At 37.3% G+C, this 21478-nt stretch overlaps 4 protein-coding genes across 8 annotated transcripts; all 4 read right to left on the bottom strand.

Moving 5' to 3' along the window:
- Positions 1-729: 729 nt before the first annotated feature.
- Positions 730-3628, bottom strand: LOC107418262 (pentatricopeptide repeat-containing protein At5g50280, chloroplastic). The gene is made up of 2 exons (XM_016026950.4): positions 2705-3628; positions 730-2440 (listed from the first exon to the last, which is right to left on the bottom strand). The coding sequence occupies exons 1-2, from the start codon at positions 3574-3576 to the stop codon at positions 1120-1122; spliced, it is 2193 nt and encodes a 730-aa protein (XP_015882436.3). The 5' UTR covers positions 3577-3628; the 3' UTR covers positions 730-1119.
- Positions 3629-6291: 2663 nt separating this feature from the next.
- Positions 6292-9582, bottom strand: LOC107418251 (protein STABILIZED1). Its single transcript, XM_016026939.4, has one exon. The coding sequence runs from the start codon at positions 9511-9513 to the stop codon at positions 6433-6435; it is 3081 nt and encodes a 1026-aa protein (XP_015882425.3). The 5' UTR covers positions 9514-9582; the 3' UTR covers positions 6292-6432.
- Positions 9583-10583: 1001 nt separating this feature from the next.
- On the bottom strand, positions 10584-15584 carry LOC107418257 (septin and tuftelin-interacting protein 1 homolog 1). Of its 5 annotated transcripts, XR_007240630.2 has the most exons (5): positions 15387-15584; positions 12402-15150; positions 11384-11432; positions 11119-11191; positions 10584-10818 (listed from the first exon to the last, which is right to left on the bottom strand). XR_007240630.2 is itself a non-coding variant. In XM_016026945.4 (2 exons), the coding sequence occupies exon 2, from the start codon at positions 15139-15141 to the stop codon at positions 12511-12513; it is 2631 nt and encodes an 876-aa protein (XP_015882431.2). In that variant the 5' UTR covers positions 15142-15150; positions 15387-15584; the 3' UTR covers positions 12235-12510. The 5 variants fall into 5 exon arrangements, 1 of the variants encoding a protein (XP_015882431.2); XR_007240628.2 differs by lacking the exon at positions 11384-11432 and having other exon boundaries at positions 11119-11213; XR_007240627.2 differs by lacking the exon at positions 11384-11432 and having other exon boundaries at positions 10584-10931; positions 11119-11213.
- Positions 15585-16343: 759 nt separating this feature from the next.
- Positions 16344-21199, bottom strand: LOC107418259 (probable Ufm1-specific protease). Its single transcript, XM_016026946.4, has 13 exons — positions 20923-21199; positions 20445-20792; positions 19986-20251; positions 19807-19894; positions 19502-19677; positions 19187-19277; positions 18552-18674; positions 18395-18442; positions 18241-18317; positions 17842-17930; positions 17380-17491; positions 17055-17157; positions 16344-16909 (listed from the first exon to the last, which is right to left on the bottom strand). Exons 1-13 carry the CDS (start codon positions 21101-21103, stop codon positions 16680-16682), a joined length of 1932 nt encoding a protein of 643 aa, XP_015882432.3. The 5' UTR covers positions 21104-21199; the 3' UTR covers positions 16344-16679.
- Positions 21200-21478: the final 279 nt, after the last annotated feature.

Consider the following 21478-nt stretch of genomic DNA (forward strand, 5'->3'; position numbering starts at 1 on the left):
GCCAAATCATGTTTTCTTTTGAAAATAAAAGAAACATATAATATTTATGAAAAATGATAGTTTATCTGACAAATACCATCCAATTTTGACAAATATTATCCATTTTGCAGATCAGTCTAAGTAATCCACTCAAATTTCTTCTAAAATATTTATGAAGTAAATGAAATAAAACATAATCTAAAGTAATATGACTTAATCACCTTCTTTGATAATCACCTTCTTTGATGATTTGATACAGAAACAAACCAGAAAAAAATGAATTTTGGAATATAAAAAGAGAAACATGGCTGTGGAGATAAATGGATGAGGTCAAGCAAAAGACAAAGGAGTTGATATAATAATTCAAAACCAATAGTTTGAAAAAGGACATAGATAACGTGCAATTTATTCACTCAAAGAAACTATGAGTGTGTGACATATGGTTTCAAATGGATAATGATATTTAGATAAGGTTTAACAACTACGGATGAATCTTAAGCCAGAATATTAAACAATTAAAAAAAAAAAGCAAAATACAGTAATATATTAGAAAAAAGGGAAAGATAAAAGAATACAATAAAACCGCCTGTGGTGGGAATCATTTTGGAGGCATATTTAATTACAAATTACAGATGTTTTAAAAGAATAAAGTTGTCGTATGTCTAAGGATATCTTTCAAACAAGGTATCAATGGATTAGAATTGTTAATAAATTGATCGACAAGATATTAAAGTGGGAAAAAAATGATGCTTTAGAGATTAAGAACAAGTAAAGCTGAAACTTTTCATATAAAGTATTCGGATACAGATTAAAGGTTGTTATGCAAGGAATTCAGGAAATTAAGGAATTTCCCACGTACATCAAGGTATAAACAATAGGAAACTACCTGATTCACTTCTTGGAAACTGGCATGAATTGGATGAAGTCAAACTTCTTCAATGATGAGGGATCAGAGATAAATATGCTCATGTTGGCTTTTAATGATCTGAAGCCAGATGTTATATTTTTCAGATTGACAACTGAAAAAAGATAACCACTTACGGTAGTTTTGAAGGGCATGGTACTGCATAAAAAAACCGAATAGAAATTCATGCAATAACGCTGATGCTGGTAAAACTAAACCTGGTGGTATTGCCAAACTCAGTTATTAGCAGTATGACTGTCATTTGAAGCATATTTACCAGTTCTCACACGCTTTTTCCTGTTCTTCCAAAATTCATCTTTCTTTCTCTTAACTTTTACCAAACCCATTTTGCTGTTAACTATACCAAGTATAGCTCTTTTATCATTCTTATTCTTTCCTGCAGCTTTTACATCCAAAATGGCTCTAAGCTTCTGATAAGACTTGGCATCTGGTACCTGCCCACTTTTCACCATTTTCTTGTGATAGAAAAATGCTCTCTTGAAATCGCGAACACGAACATAAGCATAGATCATGGTTGAATACGTAATAGAATCTGGTTTTAGACTGAGAGTTGCCATCTCTTTCAAAAGCTGTGGCAACTTTGAGTGTTGTCCTCCACGAGCATATGCGTTCATCAGCATATTGTATGTCATCACTGTTGGCTGCAATCCAATCTTCCCAAATTCAGAAATGACATCTCTTGCTTCAGTATAGCAACCTTGTTTAGAAAATCCATCCAGAAGAGTGTTGAATGTCACCCTAGTCCCTTGAATCTTCTCTTTGATCATCATTTTCCAAATTTTCATTAATGTCTGTGTGTCACCAGCACGCCTAAATGCATCCAGTAGAGCAGTGTATGTTTCTATGGATGGCTTTAATCTTTCCCTTTGCATGTTCTCAAATGCTATATAAGCTTTTTCATGCCATCCACTAACTGAATAAGCATGGATAAGAGCTGTATACGAATGTGAAGTTGGAGCTATGCCAACTTTCTTCATCCTTAAAAATGCATCTGCAGCCATATCGCTCTTCTTCTGCCTTGCATATGCACTAATGAGGCATGTAAATGACTTAGCATTTGGATCCAAGCCCATATCCTGCATTTCCACCAGTAGCTTCTCGACAATCTCAGGCTGCATTCTTCTACTGTATGCATCCATTAGTACATTAAAGCTAGCAGACGTCGGTTTAATCCCTTTAGATTTCATCTCGGCAAAGAGACCTTCAGCTTCCTCGATTTGGTTGGATTTACAAAAAGCATCCATTAGAGTATTATACACAATGGCATTTGGAAAGACTCCTTTCTTTGCCATTTCTATCTGGATGATAAGGGCTTCACTCTTCAGTCCCTCGTCACAGAACGATTTTACAATAGACCCCAAAACTTCTGGACTCCATTCAACACCTTTCCTGTTCATTTTCTCAAAGAACTCCCAAGCCTCTTTTGCACTAAGGCCAGTTTTTCTCATCATAGTAATCAAAATTGAACATGTCACATGATCTGGATGGATATTGTTTGCTTCCATTGCCTCATAAACCTTCCAAGCATCATCATACCTTAAAAAAAGCCAAAAAAAAAAAAAAAAAAAAGGAGTTCATAGACATAAATATTCAGCATCAACAAGAATCAACACGCTTTGCAAGCATTGCCTATACAAATAGAAAACATCTTTCTTTATGTTATCGATGACAGAGCATAAAAACATTTCAAGATTCTCATGGTCTTCTTAATAAGCGAACAAACCGACAAGGTTTCTCAAAATGAAAACATTATATTAGATTGACTGAGAATGAACATCATTAACTACTAAAATTTGATACCTTTGAGAGCACATGAGGCCAGAAATTGCAGCATTATAAACACGAACATCTCGAAATTCCTTTTTGGGTGGCAAATTCATGAACAAAACCATCAATTTGTCGCCCATTCCAGCTCTCCCCAACAATGCAAACAAAACAGAATAAGCCTGAGGAGTGACAAGAGAACGTTCCTGCAAACCCATCCATTCAAAGAAATACAAGCAACCCATGAATAGACCTTCCTGACCCATCAACCTTAACACCTCCACACCCTCTTTCTCACTGACCCTTCCTTCGAAACCTCCCAGTGACTCCCCCAAAGTCAGATTCTGCGGCAAATTCCTAGCAATTTGCAAAATTTCTCCAACTGTGCCCACAGATAATGCTTCTGAATCAATACTGACCGAACCCAATTCTGCTTTTTCACCAAGCAATTCTTCTTCCACATCGGACTCCGTTACAGCTTCTTCTTTATCGTCTACAAATTCGGTATCTCTAGCGAGATGCCAAGAAGAGCGACGGTTCGTCTGGAAGGAGAGTCTGCCTTCTAGTTGAGGGTCTTGGGTTGAAGAGCGAGACTTGAAGAATCTGATAAATGGGTCTTCTGGTTCTGAGTCGTCGTCTTCTAGTTCCACTTCTTCAACTGCTTCTGGGTCCTCTTGTTCATCATCATTATCATCATTTACAACATCGTTTTCATCTTCTTGGAGATACGGGAGGAAAATAGGGGAAGCAGAAGAAGTAGACTGAGAAGTGGGAGGAGCTGTGCAGAAAGAGAGAAGTCTGGGGGTCTTGGAGTGTAGAAAGAGGAAAGTTTTAGAGGAATGGTGTTGTATAAAGCGATTGGGAATGAAAGGAAAGGAAAGAGGAAGCTTCAGGTGTAAGAGAGCCATAGAGGCTTACTTCTTCATCTTCTTCTTCTTCTTCACCTCCAAAAAATAAATATATATATATATATATATGACGACATATTTTAGAATTTAATAATTATAAAATTGGATTTATATATAAATGGGGAAGAAAGTGCAAATTTGTTGTGGTGTATTTAGAATTTCGTTGTGGAAAAGAAACTGCATACACATATGCATGAAAACGAATCCCAATATACTCCAATTTGGGCCACCTTCTTCTTCCCAAATAATTGAATGATGCGACATTCGTTTTAAACATTTTTCCTAGATGACATAAAAAGAAAAAAAATAAAAAAACTAATAATTAATGTAATTTGTGGGGGAATATTTGATTTGGAAATCATTGTATTCACTTGCCTGAAAATAGTTCACACATGCTTGACTAATCTAAATTGGTCTTAATTCCAAAATACAGGGTTGTCCTAGCTAGCTAAGATTGGAATAACCAAAAAAAGGGCATTAACAGTATTATCTCCCTAATGAAGTTATCAAACACATTTTTGCAGATAAAATAATAACCACAGGAAGAAAATGAGAATCATATAACATGAAGCACCATGAGCACCTTCTCCAAGCACTTGCTTGAGCTCCTATGATCACCACTAATAGAACATGCATTAGCAAGATTAGCCCATGTAGATGCTGCCTTGGAATCTGATTTTAATGATGATAACAAACATTCTTCTGCAACATTGATAGCTGAGACCTGATCCACGGAAGCAGCATCTCCAGCACTTTTACCGCGGCAACTTAGGAATTAATAAGAGGGTTACGATAAGTAGGCTTTCAACTAGTTCACAATATAATAAGATAAAGCAACATTTGGCACAATTGCATCAACCACAAACTAAAAATTTATGGAGAAGGCATAATACATGATAAGTAAACAGAATTAGAAAGGATGAAACTAAACTCCGAAAAAGCATACATGCAACAACTGGTCCATATTTACACAAAAGAAGTGCAACATTTTATCTTGAAAACATTTCTCTGATAGTTCCAAATTTCCACAGATACACTGGATGAGAAAAATATCAATATGGTGAAAGCCTTAAATATCATAGTTAAACGGTGACAATCGATTGGTTTTTATATTCATCATAGTTGCCACAACCCCACCACCCCCCCCCCCCCCCCCCCAAAAAAAAAAAAAAAAAAAAAAAAAAAAAACCCCAAAAATCTTATTTCATATAATGTTCTCGTGCCTCAAAGGTAAAGCAGTATATTATCCATTTGATTTCCAGATGTCTCCAAGTTCTCCCCAAAAATGTTTTAATAACATACTCAACCTTGTCCCATTTCATTATCGCCACCACATTCAGATATTCTTTCCTAGTTTAGAAATATTCTAGTATGTCTGTGATCAAATCTTAAGGAACATATATTTTATTGAATCTTACCTTTGAAGATGAGTGGTCCCAAGGTGCCCAAGGCAATCGTAGTTGTCAGGGGCAACAGCCAGCAAAGATGACAAAACCATAACAGCACGCTAGACAATATAGCAAAGTTCATCATAGCGGATAAAAGAGAAATTTACAACTATGAACAATGACAAAGATGAAGAAATTGCACCTCCAGATGACCAGTTTTAAGAAGTGTCATGCCAAGAGTACTCCATACAGCTGCCTTTCTTATATCTAACATCACATTATAAATTGCAATAAACACATTCACCAATCAATTGATGAAAAGGATGAATTTGGATACCAGTAAGAAGAAAGCAAGGCTTATTAAGAGGAAAGCTAACATAGAATTACCTACTACCAATTTGATGTTATACTATGCATCCCGATGATCCATGATTATTCTAACAGCTCCATGGTTTGAAATATTGAGAAGTTGGTACTGTGGCTTCTAACCGAGTAACACTATGTACGTCTCCCCCACCTAATTGTTATGCCAAAGCAAATAAAATTCGAAAAGGAAACCAAAAAAAAAAAAAAAAAAAATTACTGGATTTGAGGAAAGCACCAATAACAGGCACTACTAACTGCCTACAAGGTTTGAAAGGATTCCAACACCAATTTTACCTTACCACTGGTCCATTACTCACCTTCCTCTACTAATCCACAAGATTAGGACATGAGACTAACCATTACTCACCTTCCTAATCCACAAGCTTAGGACATGAGACCAACTATGATCCAGCTTGCCAAGGCCACAATATCAATAAAGTAATCAATCCACTGGCTCTGCTTTGATAAACTCAAACTCCCCCTCGCATGTCCAAAGATACATGAAAAGTTCACCAAAGAAAAAGACATGAAAAGAAAAGTCATAATAAGAACCAGACACTAAACTTGATTTAAATTAAACGGCATTTATGTCATGTTTGTTTTTTTCACTTATACCTTAATTTGACTTATTTTGAGTGATAATACATTTTATTTTTGTTTTTTTTTTTCTTTCTTTTTCAATCTTAACGCTTAATTTAAGACTTTTTTTTTTCTTTTTTTCTTTTTTTTTATCTTATCTTATTCCAAAAAGCTAAATTTTTTCTTTTATCTTAATTAAAAATGTCTTAAAGCATTTTTTTTTTTCCTTTTCTTTTTTAACAGATAGATTGCCATTATCAGCAGATATAGAAACTAGGAGAAAAAGTTTGTTCAAGATAACCGTGAAATTGCATGGTTGTGCTAGCTTAGGTACAAACACAATTGTAGTTGTTGCTGGAATCCACACAGTGCCCCATGACAATATGTTCAAATATTCTGCCTGATGAAATTAAAATTAAAGCAGCTGCCCAAAATTAAGAGAAATAACAAATAAATAAAAAGTCATCAACACTATAATTTTACCACATAAGAAGCAAGTACAACTTTCTGATTCAACTAATTACTATTTTTTGCTATTTTCTGCTGCACTTTCTTCCTTTCCGAGGGCCACCACAACTTTCTTCAAGATGACTTCAATTGGCTGGTGGGAGTTTTCCACAGCCTTTGATATTGCTTGCCATTTCTCACCGTACTTTGGAGTTGCACCAACACATCTTCTAAGAACATCATTCTGAATCTCTTCACTTCCATGCCGAAGTTCAAATTTGTAATATAAAGCCCAGAAATCACCAATATCTGGCGCAAGCATCACTGCCCTGTTGAGCCAAGTCCTAGCTATGCCCACCTTCCTGTCATGCCAGAACAACTTGGCCACAGCAGCAATGACATGGGGATCATGGTCACATTTCTTGAGGGCATCACTACTCTTGGTTTTACGTTGGGGACGGGGTGCCAGCTCAATGGATGCCGCCCACAATATACCACTATCAGGACACTCCTGTAAGGCCTTTGCCATCAAGATATCAGATACTTTCTTATTGCCATGCTTTAATTCAGCTCGAACTGCAGCAAGCCACAGTTCAGGATTTTGAGGATTCTTCTTTCGAGCCATCGTGAGAACCGCACGAGCTTTACTCAGTGAATTCACCTTCTCCTCAAGATTTGCTAGAGAAAGCCAGAGGGGTATACAATCGGGGCATTGCTTCAGACCCCAGTCGTAAGCCTCCTTGGCTTTTTCCAAGTGACCAAGCCGCTCCTCAAGCTGTCCAAGCATCAGCCACAATTTAAAGAATGAAGGGAAGCGTTTCAGCCCTTCATTAAGCAGTCTTCTCTCCTCATCAGTGTTCCCCAATTCTCTCTCAACAATTGCTGATTTCATCCAAACTCTTTCTGTTCCACCCCTTTCTCGCGCTTTAGATAGAAGCATTCTAGCTCTCTCAGTTTCATGGTTCTCAAACTCAAGCTTAAATGCAGCAAGCCAAATCTCCTCAGAATTTGGAATTGCAGCATAAGCTTCTTGAAGGATGGCACGAGCAGCAGGCACATCCCCAGCAAGCCACTTCTCCTTGGCACCCATAAGCCACAACACTTCAGCCTGCGGCCGGTACGTAACAGCTTTACGAAGTAAAGCATCAAGAGACTCCCTGGTCCCATGGCTTTTTTCAAGTTGTGCTGCTTTGAGCCATATGCTCTTCTTAGTTAGGAACACGGTGAGCGCATGAGCATAAATAGCTCTGGCTGTCTCAATGGAACCATTTTTCGTGCACTCCTCCGCATCAGCAGCCCAAGTTCTCTTCCTATCTTCGTCCTCCACTCCAATCCCAATTGTATTATTAATAATCTCTCGGCAAGTTGCAATAGAGACGGCACGTTCAGCAGACTCAGCATCCTTCATCCACGCCTCTCTATCAATCACCAACCCTTCTCTTTGCAAAACCCTTATACCCTTTTCAATAATTTTGCCAACCATGGCACTATTCCCATTAGCTTCTTCCAGCTTTGCAGCAGTGATCCATATGGCAGGCTCCTTTGGTAGCTTCCGCCTCGCATCGTTAAGAACCTTTTTAGCAGTTTCATATGTTTCCAACCTGACAAGTGCCATCCACAATTCAACATGCAAAGGACAACATTCCACTGCCCTACGAAGCAACAATCTCGCATTTTCCTCACTAGACAGCTCCACAACCGCCTTCCACAGCCTAACAGAATCAGGAATATGTTCCAACCCTTTCCTTAAAACCAAGTGCTTCCTTGCAACATCATGCTCCATCTCTGCAGCCTTCATCCATAGGTGCACCGACTTGGGTATCCACTTCACACCCTTAGCTATCACAGCCTTGGCTTCATCTGGGCTAGCAAGCCTACAAGCCTCCAACCACACGTCCTCATTCTTGGGACACTCCTCGCAGCCTCTCTCAATCAATTGCCTTGCAGCCTGAGTTTTCCCAGCTACTTCCTCCAATCTTGCGGCCGCAATCCAGCCAGGTGGGTGCTTTGGATTCGTCTGAGTAACACTCTTGAGCAACAATCTAGCCTTCTTTATATCCGAAATCTCCGCGTTGCTGTTAAAATTCATACTCTTAAGATCAGTAAGATACCCTTTTGGGTCCACAACAGTTAATCCGGAAACAGAATCAGAAAGCCTATCTAATTTCAGTGACAACACCGTACCTCTCCCCTCGCCCACCGCAGTCAAGTCGGCCACCGGAGTCTGAGACCAGGGCGTGTCTGTGCCACCAGCAGTAGCAGCCCTGCTCTTTGGGTCCAATGCAGTAACATGTTCCCGCTCCTGCCTCGCCTTCTCAAATAGAGTATCAGGCACTGGGACAAAGCTCTCAAACCTTTTCTTCTTTTTCCTAAATGAATAATCACCGATTTCAGGTATATTATCCCATTCTTGAGCAGACAAAGTACACAACTTCCTCTTCAAATCCGCAAATTGCTCAGTAATCTTGGGGTTAGACTCACGGTACTTCTCAATCTCCTGCTTCAACCTAGCTTCCCGCCGGTCCTTCCTCCTGGAATCCATTCTCTTATCAATTCCGTCCCAAACAGCATCAGCTTCTTTATCTTCCTCATCATACTCAGCAGAAGCGAACAATCCCACGTCATTACCTTCAAACTCATCAAACTTCTGATTCCCATCATACCTTTTATCATTACCCCCTTCATCCTCTTCCTCTTCTTCCTCTCCGGGCTTCCCACGTCCGCGACCAATTGTGGTCGCCGACGACCTATCAGGCAGGTCCGGGGCGGCGGCTCGTGCAGGACCTATATCGGATCGGGTAGTGAACCCAGTAGCACCACGACCCAACCCGGCTACGTAGTTAGGAGGAGGCTTGGAATTCAAGAAATCAAGGCGCGGGGGTTTAGGAAGAATGCTGGGAGTTTGGCTCGTGCCACCATAGAAAGGAACATGAAGGGTTAGGGTTGAATGGGTTCCGACCCCAAGTTCAGAGAGGAGAGAAGACTCTTCTTCGTCGTGGGTGTGCAATCGGAAGCTTTGAGACAAGAAGAGGCGCTGGAGGAATATGGGAATGCCAGAACTTCCATGAATAGCGAGCTTCAGATCATGGAGGGTGGTGGTGTTGGGGTTAATGTTGAGGGCTAGGGTTTTATGGTTTGGGGATGTGATAAACACCATGATGTGTTTCTTGTTTGAGAAGGAAGAAGAAGACCGTTACCACAGAGAAAGCCGAACGGGTACGAAGAATTTGAATTTTATCGTTCGGTATGGAAGAATGAATATTTATAATTTAATCGTGTTAAAGTCGGTAAAGTATTGGGAACGGGCTTTGTGTGAAGCACACGAAACCTAATTGGGCCTTTTTTGGGCCACTTCTCCTAATAGGAGTTTCTAATTGCACCCAAAAAAAAAAATAATTATATATATATTTATATAATTAGAAGACCCTCTTCTAATAGCAAATTATTAAAAAAAAAAAAATTGTAAACCAAAATAAATTTTGCAAAAAACGTCAAAACCAACTTTTCATTAGAAATTATTATTTTATTTTTTTTGTTTTTCTTTTTATTTAAGAGGTCTACTACAGATTATAAAAGGAGGAATAACTAATAGAACTAGAATTAGAAAGCTTTTTGGCAACTTAATGTTGGTGTGTGTTTATATGTTTGTATATATTTAGATTTCGGACCTCCCTTTGTAGTAGAATTTATTTCTAAATTTTGAGGTTTAATTCGCATAACCAGAAATTTTAGAATACTAATCAGCAATTAACCTAAATATATATTTATATATATATATATATATATATTTTTTTTTTTTAAAAAAATACATTTTAAAATATAATAATTAATAATCTTGAATTATATATTTCCACATCCAAAGGGAAATTATATATAATCCACATTTGATATAATAAAGAGTAAATAAAATAAAGAGTTGAAGAAATAGTTATGAAAAAAAAATTCAAAAACAAAAATGAGTAATAAAAATTTAAAAACAAAAATTGGAAAATAAGCTTGAAAACATTTTTTTTCTATTTTTTAAATTTTTTATTATTTATTTATTTATTATTTTGTTGTGAACAACTAAACTAAGGAAATCTATTATCCTTCCTTATATATTTCTTTATCTTTTTCTTATTATTACAACAAATTCTAATTTAAAAGGAGAGGACAACGTCTTGGACCCAACACTTCATGAGTGTGGCTATAGAAATAGAGAAACCAGAATTATGCAAGAGAACAAGATATGAAACCAAAATTATAGCTGCCATTGGTAATCAAACGAGGAGCCAAAATTATGCAACAAAGCATTTCTACAACTAGATATGAGACTAAAACAAGGATGGTTGATATGAAGATCACCCAAACTCATTTTATAGCTGCCATCGGTATTCAATTTCACAACACCTTCAACAGAAGCTTTCCAAGCTAACCAATAGATCTGTTTAGGAGAACCACATCCTTGATTTTGCATCACAACCTGCTTATCCCCAGGTATACCTCTTAATAGTAATACTAGCATTAGTTGGCCAACTAAAAAGCTTATCAAATACAGCACAGCATCTCCATTTCCAAATAAGCCAATAAGCTACTCTGAAAACATTACAACGACGCAGATCATGAATTAGATCTTCATCCTCTACATTGCAGCCAGCACATGTACCAATAGAACACAATCCTCTACATTGCAAGCAAACAAGATGTAAAAGGTGGTTTTTTTTTTTTTTTGGCTTAAAGCACATAAGGGGCTAAGCCAATTCAAATATAACGAATTAGATACCTCAAAGAGGGGTACCATATTTGCATATTGCAGTCCGTAAATGCTTCTCGAGGTTGGAAACCCAGGATAAAGTCTCCACATGCAATCACCATGAACTGTTATAAATATTATTAGTAAACATGATTACTTACGACAATTTAAGAAGCAAATTAATGCAAAAAGCAAAGAAGAACAAAACTTATAAAGAGATTTTTCCTAATGTTCCACAAGTACATGCATAAATAGTTGATGGATAAAATCAGGAAGTAACAAAATTTCTCCTAACCTTTGATGCTTGATCCTTCACAAGATTTTCCTAGTGTTCTAAATTTTCCCTATTGAAACAATAAAAGGCAAGTTAGAGAACAGAAATACTACTCTTTAAAGCTGAACAACCATTAGGCAAGAGTCCTATGCTACTTACATGTATTTATGGCTTTTGAAACTTAGAAAACAACGTTTTATACCCTTAAACAAATAACACCTACTTTCATTTTTGCTACCATCTCTGGTTTGTTCTTAAGTTCTTGGAGTCAAACCTGGATGTTCTCTAGAAGTCCTTATGGTTAAAGTTGAACTACTACAGCAAATTTTAATTCTCAACCAATATTAAATACCTGGAAAAATTCTGCCAACAGGTGCAGAAGATTTTAGAGATTTCTCTGAGCTATCATGCAGAACAGTTAGTTGGATTCTATCTGCATTCTAAAGTTAAAAAAACCTTCTACAAACATATATATATATATATAATTTGCTCTGTGTGTGTAGCATGTATGAATATATGTATGTAACAAAAAAATCTAAAGGGTTTCTTACCTCGGCAGAACAGACTGGTGAGCCAGTTTTACCATCCATACAGAAATTTGCACATGATATCAACTTTGCAACAGAATCTTAAGCACCTTCTTTACACGTAATAAAGTGCAATTCTAAAAACTGAGGAACCTCTTACTATTCATATTCACAAAGTTCACACATGCTTAACTAGTCTAAATCGGTCTTAATTCCAAAATACAGGGCCGTCCTAGCTAGGATTGGAATCACCAAAATAAGGGCGTTACCAGTATCACCTCACCTAGTGAAGCTATCAACTACATATTCTCAAATGAAACAATAATGAAAAGAAGAAAATGAGAATAGCATAACATATTAATAAGTTCACATTGAAGAATAACTTAATATATAAATGTAACTCTTTAACTTTGAAATTTTTTGCTTAAGAAAGTCTATTGTACATAAACGAAGCTAATGTTAAAAAGAGAAGAGAAAAACAAAATTCCATTACAGTTTCTTATAATAAATACCTCAGGTCATTACAGGCTTTTCGGTCATTACAGGCTGAAGAGCATATGAATTAAGGCAACCTATGTCTTCTAGATCTATGGAGAACGAATACAAAGGCTACTCCAAAGCTCAGCGTCTTCTTGTAAGAGAACTATTGTGCAATTCCAGCAACCTTTCAAGGGATACTAGGGACCAAACTTCCTCAGTTTGGGCATAAACCTTTTGATTTAGAGAATCAATTATAATGCTTACATTACCAAAACCATATATCTGCAACCCATTGTGCATCCTCCCAGGTTTAGGCTTGAAAAGCAAACCGTGCTGTAGAGCATGGGCCTCAATAACTTCTTTCAAGCTCATGTCGAGTCCACCAGCTTGCTGTTGAAGATGTGCTGCTGCCTTCTGCTGAGCCTCAAACTGTCTTTGCTCAAGAACCCTAAGGTAGCTAAGATTTTCTTTCAAACCAGGTTGGACTAACTCCAAGCCTTCAGCAGCCCGGTCCATCATTTCAAGACCACGATGAAGCTGAAAACGGATATTTTCATTTGCCTGAAGCTCGGTGGGAAAAAGATCCTTCCAACCTGAGTACCATTTCAAAACCTCTTCAAAGTTTGGATTTGAACACAACCAGTGGTACAAAACTTGTAGCCACTTTGTGAAAAAGAACTTGTCCATGATATCCACAATGAAATGAGTAGGAACATAAGAAACCCAATCAATGACCCAACAAAACTGATCTAGCTTCTGGTCTGCAGGGTTCACTTGGAACTCTTGCATGACAAGCTGCAACTTGGGAACTATAAATCTCAGCATAAGCTGTTCCCAACTGGCTGAGTCAAACACAGTCTTCCAATGCTTTAGTATAGCTAGAGCAGAACTATCACTTGGATGCCAAGCGCCAAGAATGTTGCTCAACTTGAAGCGTATTGTCTGGTATACCTCCTCCAATTTGTGTCCCAACAATGGTAGCCACGGATGCACCCATACATGGATGGGAACAGTTTCTCGGTGTGGCTCCCATGAGTCCACAGCTTTCTTCAATTTTGGCATTACTACTACATCCAATATAGTATGAAGGATTGAAGAGGGCAGCAACTTTTCCCAAGAATCCAAAAACCGGAGCATTGGTTCAGGATCCCTAGGCTGCCAAGTATTAATGCCGGAAATTCTAACGGCAGGTACCACAACCTCAATAAGCAGCTGCGCATAAGGAGAGGACGTTGAATCCCAAATATCTAGGGATTCCTCTTCCTGAAGCAAAGCCTTCCATGAAGATACCACCTCGACACCATGCAACGGGTTTCGAAGTGGGTCCCAACCCTGAAACATCCTAATAAACAAGGGTACTGCAAACTCACATGCAATCCATGACAACTCGCATAACTTATACTCTTCCCTACATCTCCTCCGCAAGTCATTGAAGCATTTTGCAAGTGAGTCTAATGTCAAGGTTCCATTTAATTTCTCTTCCTTCAGTCGGTCCAGTATGGTCCTGATTTCATCAAAACCATCCAACTGCTTCTTCTGTTCGCCCACCACAATTTCCAACCTTTCCTTCTCATTTTTTAAGCTGAATGCCGTCTCTCGTTCATTTGTCAAATCCCTATGGAGCTTCTGAATCTCAAGCTCAATCATATCCAAAATCAACTTCAGATTATACTGAAGCTCAGGCATAGGAACATCCTCTTCCTTAGCTTTCTCTTCAGCATTCAAATTCTCTAAATTGGTCAAGACCCGAACCTGGGGTCCCCGCATATCCAAAACCTTTTGAACAAAAACCTCCCCACCATCCTCTTCCTGCTTTTTGGCCAGCAACTCCTCAGCAGTAATGTAACTTTCCTTATTCTTCTTCTTCGCCAATGCTCGCTTAGACCAGAGCCGTTCTTTAGCTCTTCCGGCTGATTGCTGAGTCGAACCCAGCATATTCTTTGCGTTGTTCCTCATCTCCTCCAATTCTTTCAGGGCAGACAACTTTTCACTCTCCTTGTAATCATTAAACCCCATACCCATATTCTTGGGCCTCAGTTTAGCTTCAACTGGGGTGACAATACCTTGCTCATTCTTACCAAGGCCACCTCCTTTATACCCCATTTTCTCAAGCAGCTTCATCCCTATCCCCTTGGTGTGCTTCTCAAAAACCCCCACATCCCCAAAACTGGATTGCTGTCTACCCCCCTGAGACTGAGACTTAGAATTGTTTTGCAATTTGAGCTTCTCCCTCTCCTTTTCTCTCTTTTGGGCTCCCTCCTTTATCTTCCTACCAAAAGCCGTGGGCAAAAAACTACTATCATCAGCTTCACCATCATCATCATCATCATCATTCCCATTCTCCACTACATCTACATTTGAAGGCCCCGAACTGAATCCGAGACCAAATCCAGAATTTCCAGCATTCCCAAAACCAAGACCTAGACCAGAACGGCTCTCTTGGGTATCATCATTATCACGATATCTATCACCATCATCTTGTTGTTGTGGTTGTTGCTTGGAATTGTTAATTGTGCTAGTAGAAACAAAATTTACAGGCTTGGTGAGGTCGGGTTTCTGCGAAAGGCCTCGATTGCGTCGCTTCTTGGAGGAATACCCATAGTCGTCGTCTTCTTCATCGGAATCACCAGCAAAAACGCCATAGAGGACATCCTCTTTGGTCTGAACCGGCTTGTCCTTGCGCTTACGGTAGTAAAACTCACCGCCAATCCATTGCGCATCCTCAAAATCATTATCCATTCCAAACCTCTCCATTTCCTGGTCTTCATCCATGGCTATTTACTGCAATTCAAATTTATAATATATATGTATATATATAAATATCAGAAACAAAAACCTAAAAATTGCAAATCAAACTCAAAAAGAAAAAACAGTTCTAATTCGAAGAATCAAACGCTGTATGTATAAAATTTCAATTTTGGGATCCCAAAACAAATTCGAATAATATATAGATTTCCAACAGGATAAAAGAAAAAAAAAATAGATGAAAAAAAAAATATATATATATATATATATACCGTAAAAAGTGGCAGCTCGACGGAGTTTTGAGATTGGGTGTTGGCCGCTAAACCTAAACAACGGCGCAGGAGCGAGAGAGACCTTACGAAGTTGCAGAGGCAGCGTCGTCGAAGCTTTCGTTCGGAAGGTAAGGGCAGCAGTTGTTAATATTCTTTTTTTTTCTTAAAAACAAAAAACAAAAAGAAAAATAAATTCTTTCTAAGAAAAAAAAAAAAAAACGAGAAAGCAGTTAATAATAATAATAATTGCCTATTCTTCTTATTATTATTTTTTTTAGATAATTGCTGACATTGATTTATATATAAAAAAAAAAATTCTTTCCACCACTTTTCTAAAAAAAAAATTGCCGACTTTAAAATGGAATAAGAATGTTTCCCCAAAAAAAAAAAAAAAAGGAACAGGAATAGCATTAAAAATAATAATAATAATAATAATTCGAATGGGATAGGAAAGCAGTTAGGACTCCTTAGAAAAAAATAATAATAATCTCTATAAAATAATATAATTAGGAATTAAGACCTGTTTAAAATCTTAAGCATCCCCAAAGATTTCTTTTCTTCTAAAACAAATCTTTAAAATAAAGACCACCTTCATAAAAAAGAAAAGTGTGAAGAAATTTTAATTATTGAGAAGTAAATAATATATAACATGGTTCAATGTTAAAATTTCTAAATGCACGAGTCTGTTGTGGCTTGAAGGAACTTGGGGATATATGGGGTAAAATACATGCAAAATTGCATATAGAATTGGTTAAGTTGTAAACATAAACGTAAGTCCTGGCTATGAACTTAATAGTCTAATTTATGCTTGGATTAACAAATTCTCTTTACCAAAAATGTGATCCGTATTTATAGAATAATATGGGACCAAATAGAACAAACAATGCTAAGTTAAAGGATGCATTTGAGCCCCAATGTGGTACAACATTGTAGTATATCATATAACTCTACAATGTGTAAACTAATAATGACCATATATATATATATATATATATTTCGTTAAAATAATGACCATAAAAGTTTTTCTATTTTGTCCAAAATAACAGAGAGGGAGAAAAACATTTCCGTAACTGCAAGGCAGCAGCAACTTAACCATTTTTCATATTGCTTGTGCCGTTTCTGATCCAGATGAATTTCCGGAATGCCGATTTGCTGGTGGATAACCATACATTATTCTAATGTCCATGCCCTTCCTTCTTTGCTGCTTGGAGCTTGCTGGAAGAATGCCCTTTCCATTTGACTATATGCTAACATAGTCACTTTTTTGGTTGCAAGGTTTTAGTTTGTGGAGAATCAAACCATGTTAGGCCTCTGTGGCAGAAGAAGATTATAAAACTTATCATGTAAGAAGAAATTCTTGCCCTTGCTGTCGACGGCCTTTTTCCACCCACACCATCCACCATTTACTATCTTCTTGTGCTCATCATTGCCCGTGTAATGAGGATCCAGTATAAGAAATGCACAATCTCCGCTAACTTCATTGTAATCAACTCCTAATAGGGTATATGCAAGAACTCCACCACCTGCATGCATATACAACAAGCAGTAAGAGAAGCCTCTGTTTTCTTTTTCTTTTTCTTTTTCCTTTAGTTACATCTATCAACAAGAGAAGCTTCAATTTTATGGTGGCAAGATAAAAAAACAATGGATTAATTGGATCCTGCTTACCGATCATAATTGGGGTTCCTTGATTCTCAAAGTGCAAAGCTAGTTCCCTACATTTTTCAGGAAGCTCAGCTCCAGATCTAACATTTAAGACTTTACAACTGACCTGTTCAAGACAAGAAAGAACTAGGGTCATATGCAATTCTCTACGAATTTATCGAACCTTATTGATATTTCTTAAAAATACTAAGTTCACTTAGAATGCTATACACAAAGATTCGATGCATTATCAAAGTTCAAATAGGATACTCATAAAATAGCCCTTTTGATAAGTAGTAAGAACTCCACTCATTTTGAATTATATGCCGAAATAAAATAGAGTACTTACACCCAAAAGTTTGTCCAAAACAAAGCTCAACTCAATGGCACCTATCCATTCACGTGACCCAATAAAAGAATGATCTTTATCACCAATCTCTACAAGTGACTGTTGTATTTCCCTGAAAATCAAATGCTTTCTCAGATCAAGGACAGTTAATTAAACACAGAAACAACATCAGAAAATGAATAAGAGAAACAGCAATTTGTTCCTCTTATAAACTCCTTTCTAGATCCATAATTTGAAATATTAGCATGACTGCAAAATTTGTTCTTTTTTAAAAAAAATTAAAATTAAAATTAAAAAAAAAAAAAAAAGGGTTGAAAATGAAGAAGTTTGCATTACATAAATCATCAAAAATCCGAATCTAAATGTAGCAAAGGTCAGATATCTTGTAAGAAGGGAGGAAAAAGCCAAGTAAATAATTGGAATCTGAATACTTTATCACATCTAGGTGGTGGCCAATTGTACCTATGTGAAGGAACTTCTATGGATGTATAGTGCTGAAGTCTGAACCACGAAATGATGGTTTGTAGAGAACGATAAGCACAACCCCAGCCCTGGCAAGTAGATAAAATGACTTATCAGGAAAGAGTGTAGATGCAAATAAAATCAAACTGAAAAACATTTTAATTGCAACAAATTGATCTTAAACATAATAGTTGCAACAAATTGATCTTAAACATAATATACCGATGCCTTTGAATACAAGATAAATAAATAAATAATGGGCAGAGGATAGCCCTCTATGTCTCCATGTGATGATAGCCAGGCTGCAAACTCATAATAGCCAACACCTTGCTGTTTTCACTTGATATTGACTTCACTCAACAAGATAATGGAAGTATTTTTTAGGAGATTTTTCATTACCGAGTCATTAAAACCATCTTGCAGATAATGGTAATATTCATAAGAACCCTGAACCAGAGCCACACTGCCTCCGGAAACTGCAAAAAGACATCACTGTATAATGCAGAGGAAGCAGGACAAAGGAATGAACAATGAAACAACAAAAGACACCAACCTCCACTGCTTGGAATCCCAATATGTACATCTTTAAGCAAAAAAGAACCTGAAATTACCACAAAAAAGAGTCATAAAGTTATGCATAACATACAGAAAGGAAAATTTTCATAAAAAGCCTTATCAAAACATTGCAAATTTAGATGGAGGATTATTACCCTTTTGTATTGACTCACTCCTTACACCACCGCTTGTAGCCAAATTCAGGGCATTAGCAACTCTTAAAAGAGGCCGATCAAAAGGTAAACCTAGCCTTGAGTGTAGGGATTTCCTAACTTCAACTGCAGGAAACAAGTAACATGAAATGAGTATAAGATAAGATTTTATCTCACAAATGATATCAGCCTTTGGATCAAATTACAAAAGCAGTTTATCACAAGGTTACTAACTGAAAATCTAATCTACTTTTGGTATTGCTGAATTAATGTCAAACAACTTGCACCTTTCTTGGCCACCAACAATAACACCAACACTTTGTGAGGTGCTATTTGTTATGGAAGCAATGGAGGATTTAATAATTGTAACATAAGTTGACCAGAAAATCATTTTTTTAGAAGGAACGGGAGAAATCGAAATTTTAGGAATGGAATACAAACGTGGTCATGCATTGTACTTAGATTTGCATGATACTTGAAAGCAATGAACAGAAACATAAGCATCAGCTAATAAAACTGGACTTCACAATCCTCTGGAGCTCATTCTTGTTCTATTTTTGGTGCCGGCTAAAATAAGTTGAATGCATCATGCAAGGCTGCAAGCATACTTAAAATTTGACTTTACTGCTGCACAGTACCTTGTTTCATTTCTGTTTCACCATAGTTGAGTTCATATATAACAGTTATTGGATGCAGAAACCCAGGAGGAGTAAAATGATATGGATGAAGCTGCAAACGAAAAAAAACTTACTAATTACTGAAAGAAGCTGCATTATGCCATTTAAATACATGCCTTACACAAATTCCAGGTAAAGATTTATATATCCAACTTAGATAAGGTAATAGTACATTAGAATGCATACTTAATGTATGTTATATCTAAATGTGTGTATGCATTTCTATTTGTCTGTGACAACGTAGAATAATGTACTTCCACACGTGTCATTGATTACCAGAGGATGTTCAGCTAGGAGGTTTGGCAAGACTGCATTCTTCATTGAATTGAGCTGGTCAACTAATCCTGGGACAATCAACTTTGAAACTGCAAACCTCAGAGGTAGGTCCTTTGCTGCATAACCGAGCACTTCTAGCTTAAATTCTACGACCAGAAGTCTGGTTTCTTCCAGAGCTGAAAGCACGGACTTTAACTTCCATTAAAAGGAGCTTGCAGTTTTGAATCCACTTAAATACCGGGTTACGAAATTCACTCATAGAAATATAAACAGAAGTAGGCCGAGTCTCGACATATATTAAATACCTGGAAAAAATTCTGCCACAGGTGCTGAAGATTTTGAAGATTTCTCTGAGCTATTATGCAGAAGAGTCACTTGGATTCTATCTGCATTCTAAGTAGAATAAACCTTTTACAAACCTATAAATATTGCTCTCCATGTACGAATACATGCATGTAACAAAATAATCTAAAGGGTTTCTTACCTCAGCAGAATAGACTGGCGAGCCAGTTTTACCATTCAAACAGAAATTTGCACACGATACCAACTTTGCATCAGAATCTTGGGCACCTTCTTTCAACATCACACTTGACAAATCTGTACTAAAGTCCAATTCTAAACCACGAAGAATAACAGCTTGAGGTATTTCAGCAGAGTCTTGCCTTAATGATTCTACCATGTATGCAGCCTTTTGGTCCTTGAACTTTGCAGCAACTGCTTCAATTGCACGCTGGAACACCCTCTCTACATCTGAAAAATAACATTACATTAATATAGAATAACAAATTCTAACCTATTAGCTAATAAAGATGAAACATGGAATATTCTATGAACTATGAAATTCTAGTCAACAACAGTGTTCAATCAAATTCAAAAGCTCTAATTACGCTTTTTCTAAAAGGAACCCCAAAAAAAAAAAAAAAAAATCAGAAAATGAATTTACCAGAAGGATTGTTTACTGGGTAGTAGATTGGCAAACTAATCGGAAGCTCGCTCCTTAGCAGACAACCCTTCTCCCATACGTACTTCTCAGGATAATCATCATACACAACAGTGGTAGCCGATTCGAGACTCTTCGAGTTCACGGATTTCGAAGAGAAAAACCGAACGTCTTCGTTACCCAAATCCGCTACGGCTCCGAGAACATCTTCACCATCTTCACAAGAAAGAAGCTTCCTCAACCTACGAGCAGCATCAATGGCCTTCTCTGCATTCTTTTCTATATCGGAATTCGCAACGATTAAAGCTCCGATTACAACGAATCCTTTCACTAGTAGCGTCCGAAGATCCTCTGCCCAAATTATTATGAAAATTCAAGTAAAAAAAAAAAAAAAAAAACTGAATGCAGTTCAAATTGAATTTTTTTTGTTCAATTTATTTTCTACTTTTTCTTGAGAACCAAACGGAAAATTTCAGTGCACCTGATTCTTTGTGGTAGTCTGGAGTGAAGGAATCGATGTGGATGCATCGAAGGGTAGAGACAATTGTGAGTGGAGGGAAGAATGGGGACCCAATCAACCATTGGAGACCCGGTTCGTTCTTGTAAAGGACGAGCTTAGGGCAAACAACTCGAATGCTTCTCTGCAAATTCACGTTTTCCATAGATTTGATTCGAGAGCTCTGCTTCAGCAAAGCTGCTCTGCTGCTTCTCGTTCGTCGATTTTCCTGTTTGATTCTAGTATTGGACCGAATTTGAGAACCACTCTGATACTACTTTCTGGACCAACTTCTAGGTGAATGAATGAAAGTTGGGCTTCTAGTTTTTTACCCAAGGCCCAAAAACACACACCAAAATATTGGGCTTCATCTAGATACACTACAAAAAGTCTGTGTTGGGCATCAGTATACCCATGGCCTAATACGCAGCAAAGCTCAATTACCAGGCAGACATATTGATTGTGATGTCCATTTTATTTTGCCTTTAAACTACAGGCCTTAGTGCATTTCATATTTTGGTGTTCTACTCAGATCATGATA

The sequence above is a fragment of the Ziziphus jujuba genome, chromosome 2 (genome assembly GCF_031755915.1).
Source record: "Ziziphus jujuba cultivar Dongzao chromosome 2, ASM3175591v1".
In the NCBI taxonomy this organism is placed as follows: Eukaryota; Viridiplantae; Streptophyta; class Magnoliopsida; order Rosales; family Rhamnaceae; genus Ziziphus; species Ziziphus jujuba.

Excerpts from the sequence above, each read along its gene's own strand:
- LOC107418262 (XM_016026950.4), bottom strand. The coding sequence starts at position 3,576 with ATGGCTCTCTTACACCTGAAGCTTCCTCTTTCCTTTCCTTTCATTCCC. Across the intron at positions 2,441-2,704 it reads GGCCTCATGTGCTCTCAAAG|GTATGATGATGCTTGGAAGG; the intron begins GTATCAAATTTT and ends GCTTTTTTTAAG.
- LOC107418259 (XM_016026946.4), bottom strand. The coding sequence starts at position 21,103 with ATGGAAAACGTGAATTTGCAGAGAAGCATTCGAGTTGTTTGCCCTAAG. Across the intron at positions 19,278-19,501 it reads TCCTAGCTGAACATCCTCTG|CTTCATCCATATCATTTTAC; the intron begins GTAATCAATGAC and ends TTTCGTTTGCAG. Across the intron at positions 17,158-17,379 it reads TTTTGGACAAACTTTTGGGT|GTCAGTTGTAAAGTCTTAAA; the intron begins GTAAGTACTCTA and ends TGTCTTGAACAG.
- LOC107418257 (XM_016026945.4), bottom strand. The coding sequence starts at position 15,141 with ATGGATGAAGACCAGGAAATGGAGAGGTTTGGAATGGATAATGATTTT.
- LOC107418251 (XM_016026939.4), bottom strand. The coding sequence starts at position 9,513 with ATGGTGTTTATCACATCCCCAAACCATAAAACCCTAGCCCTCAACATT.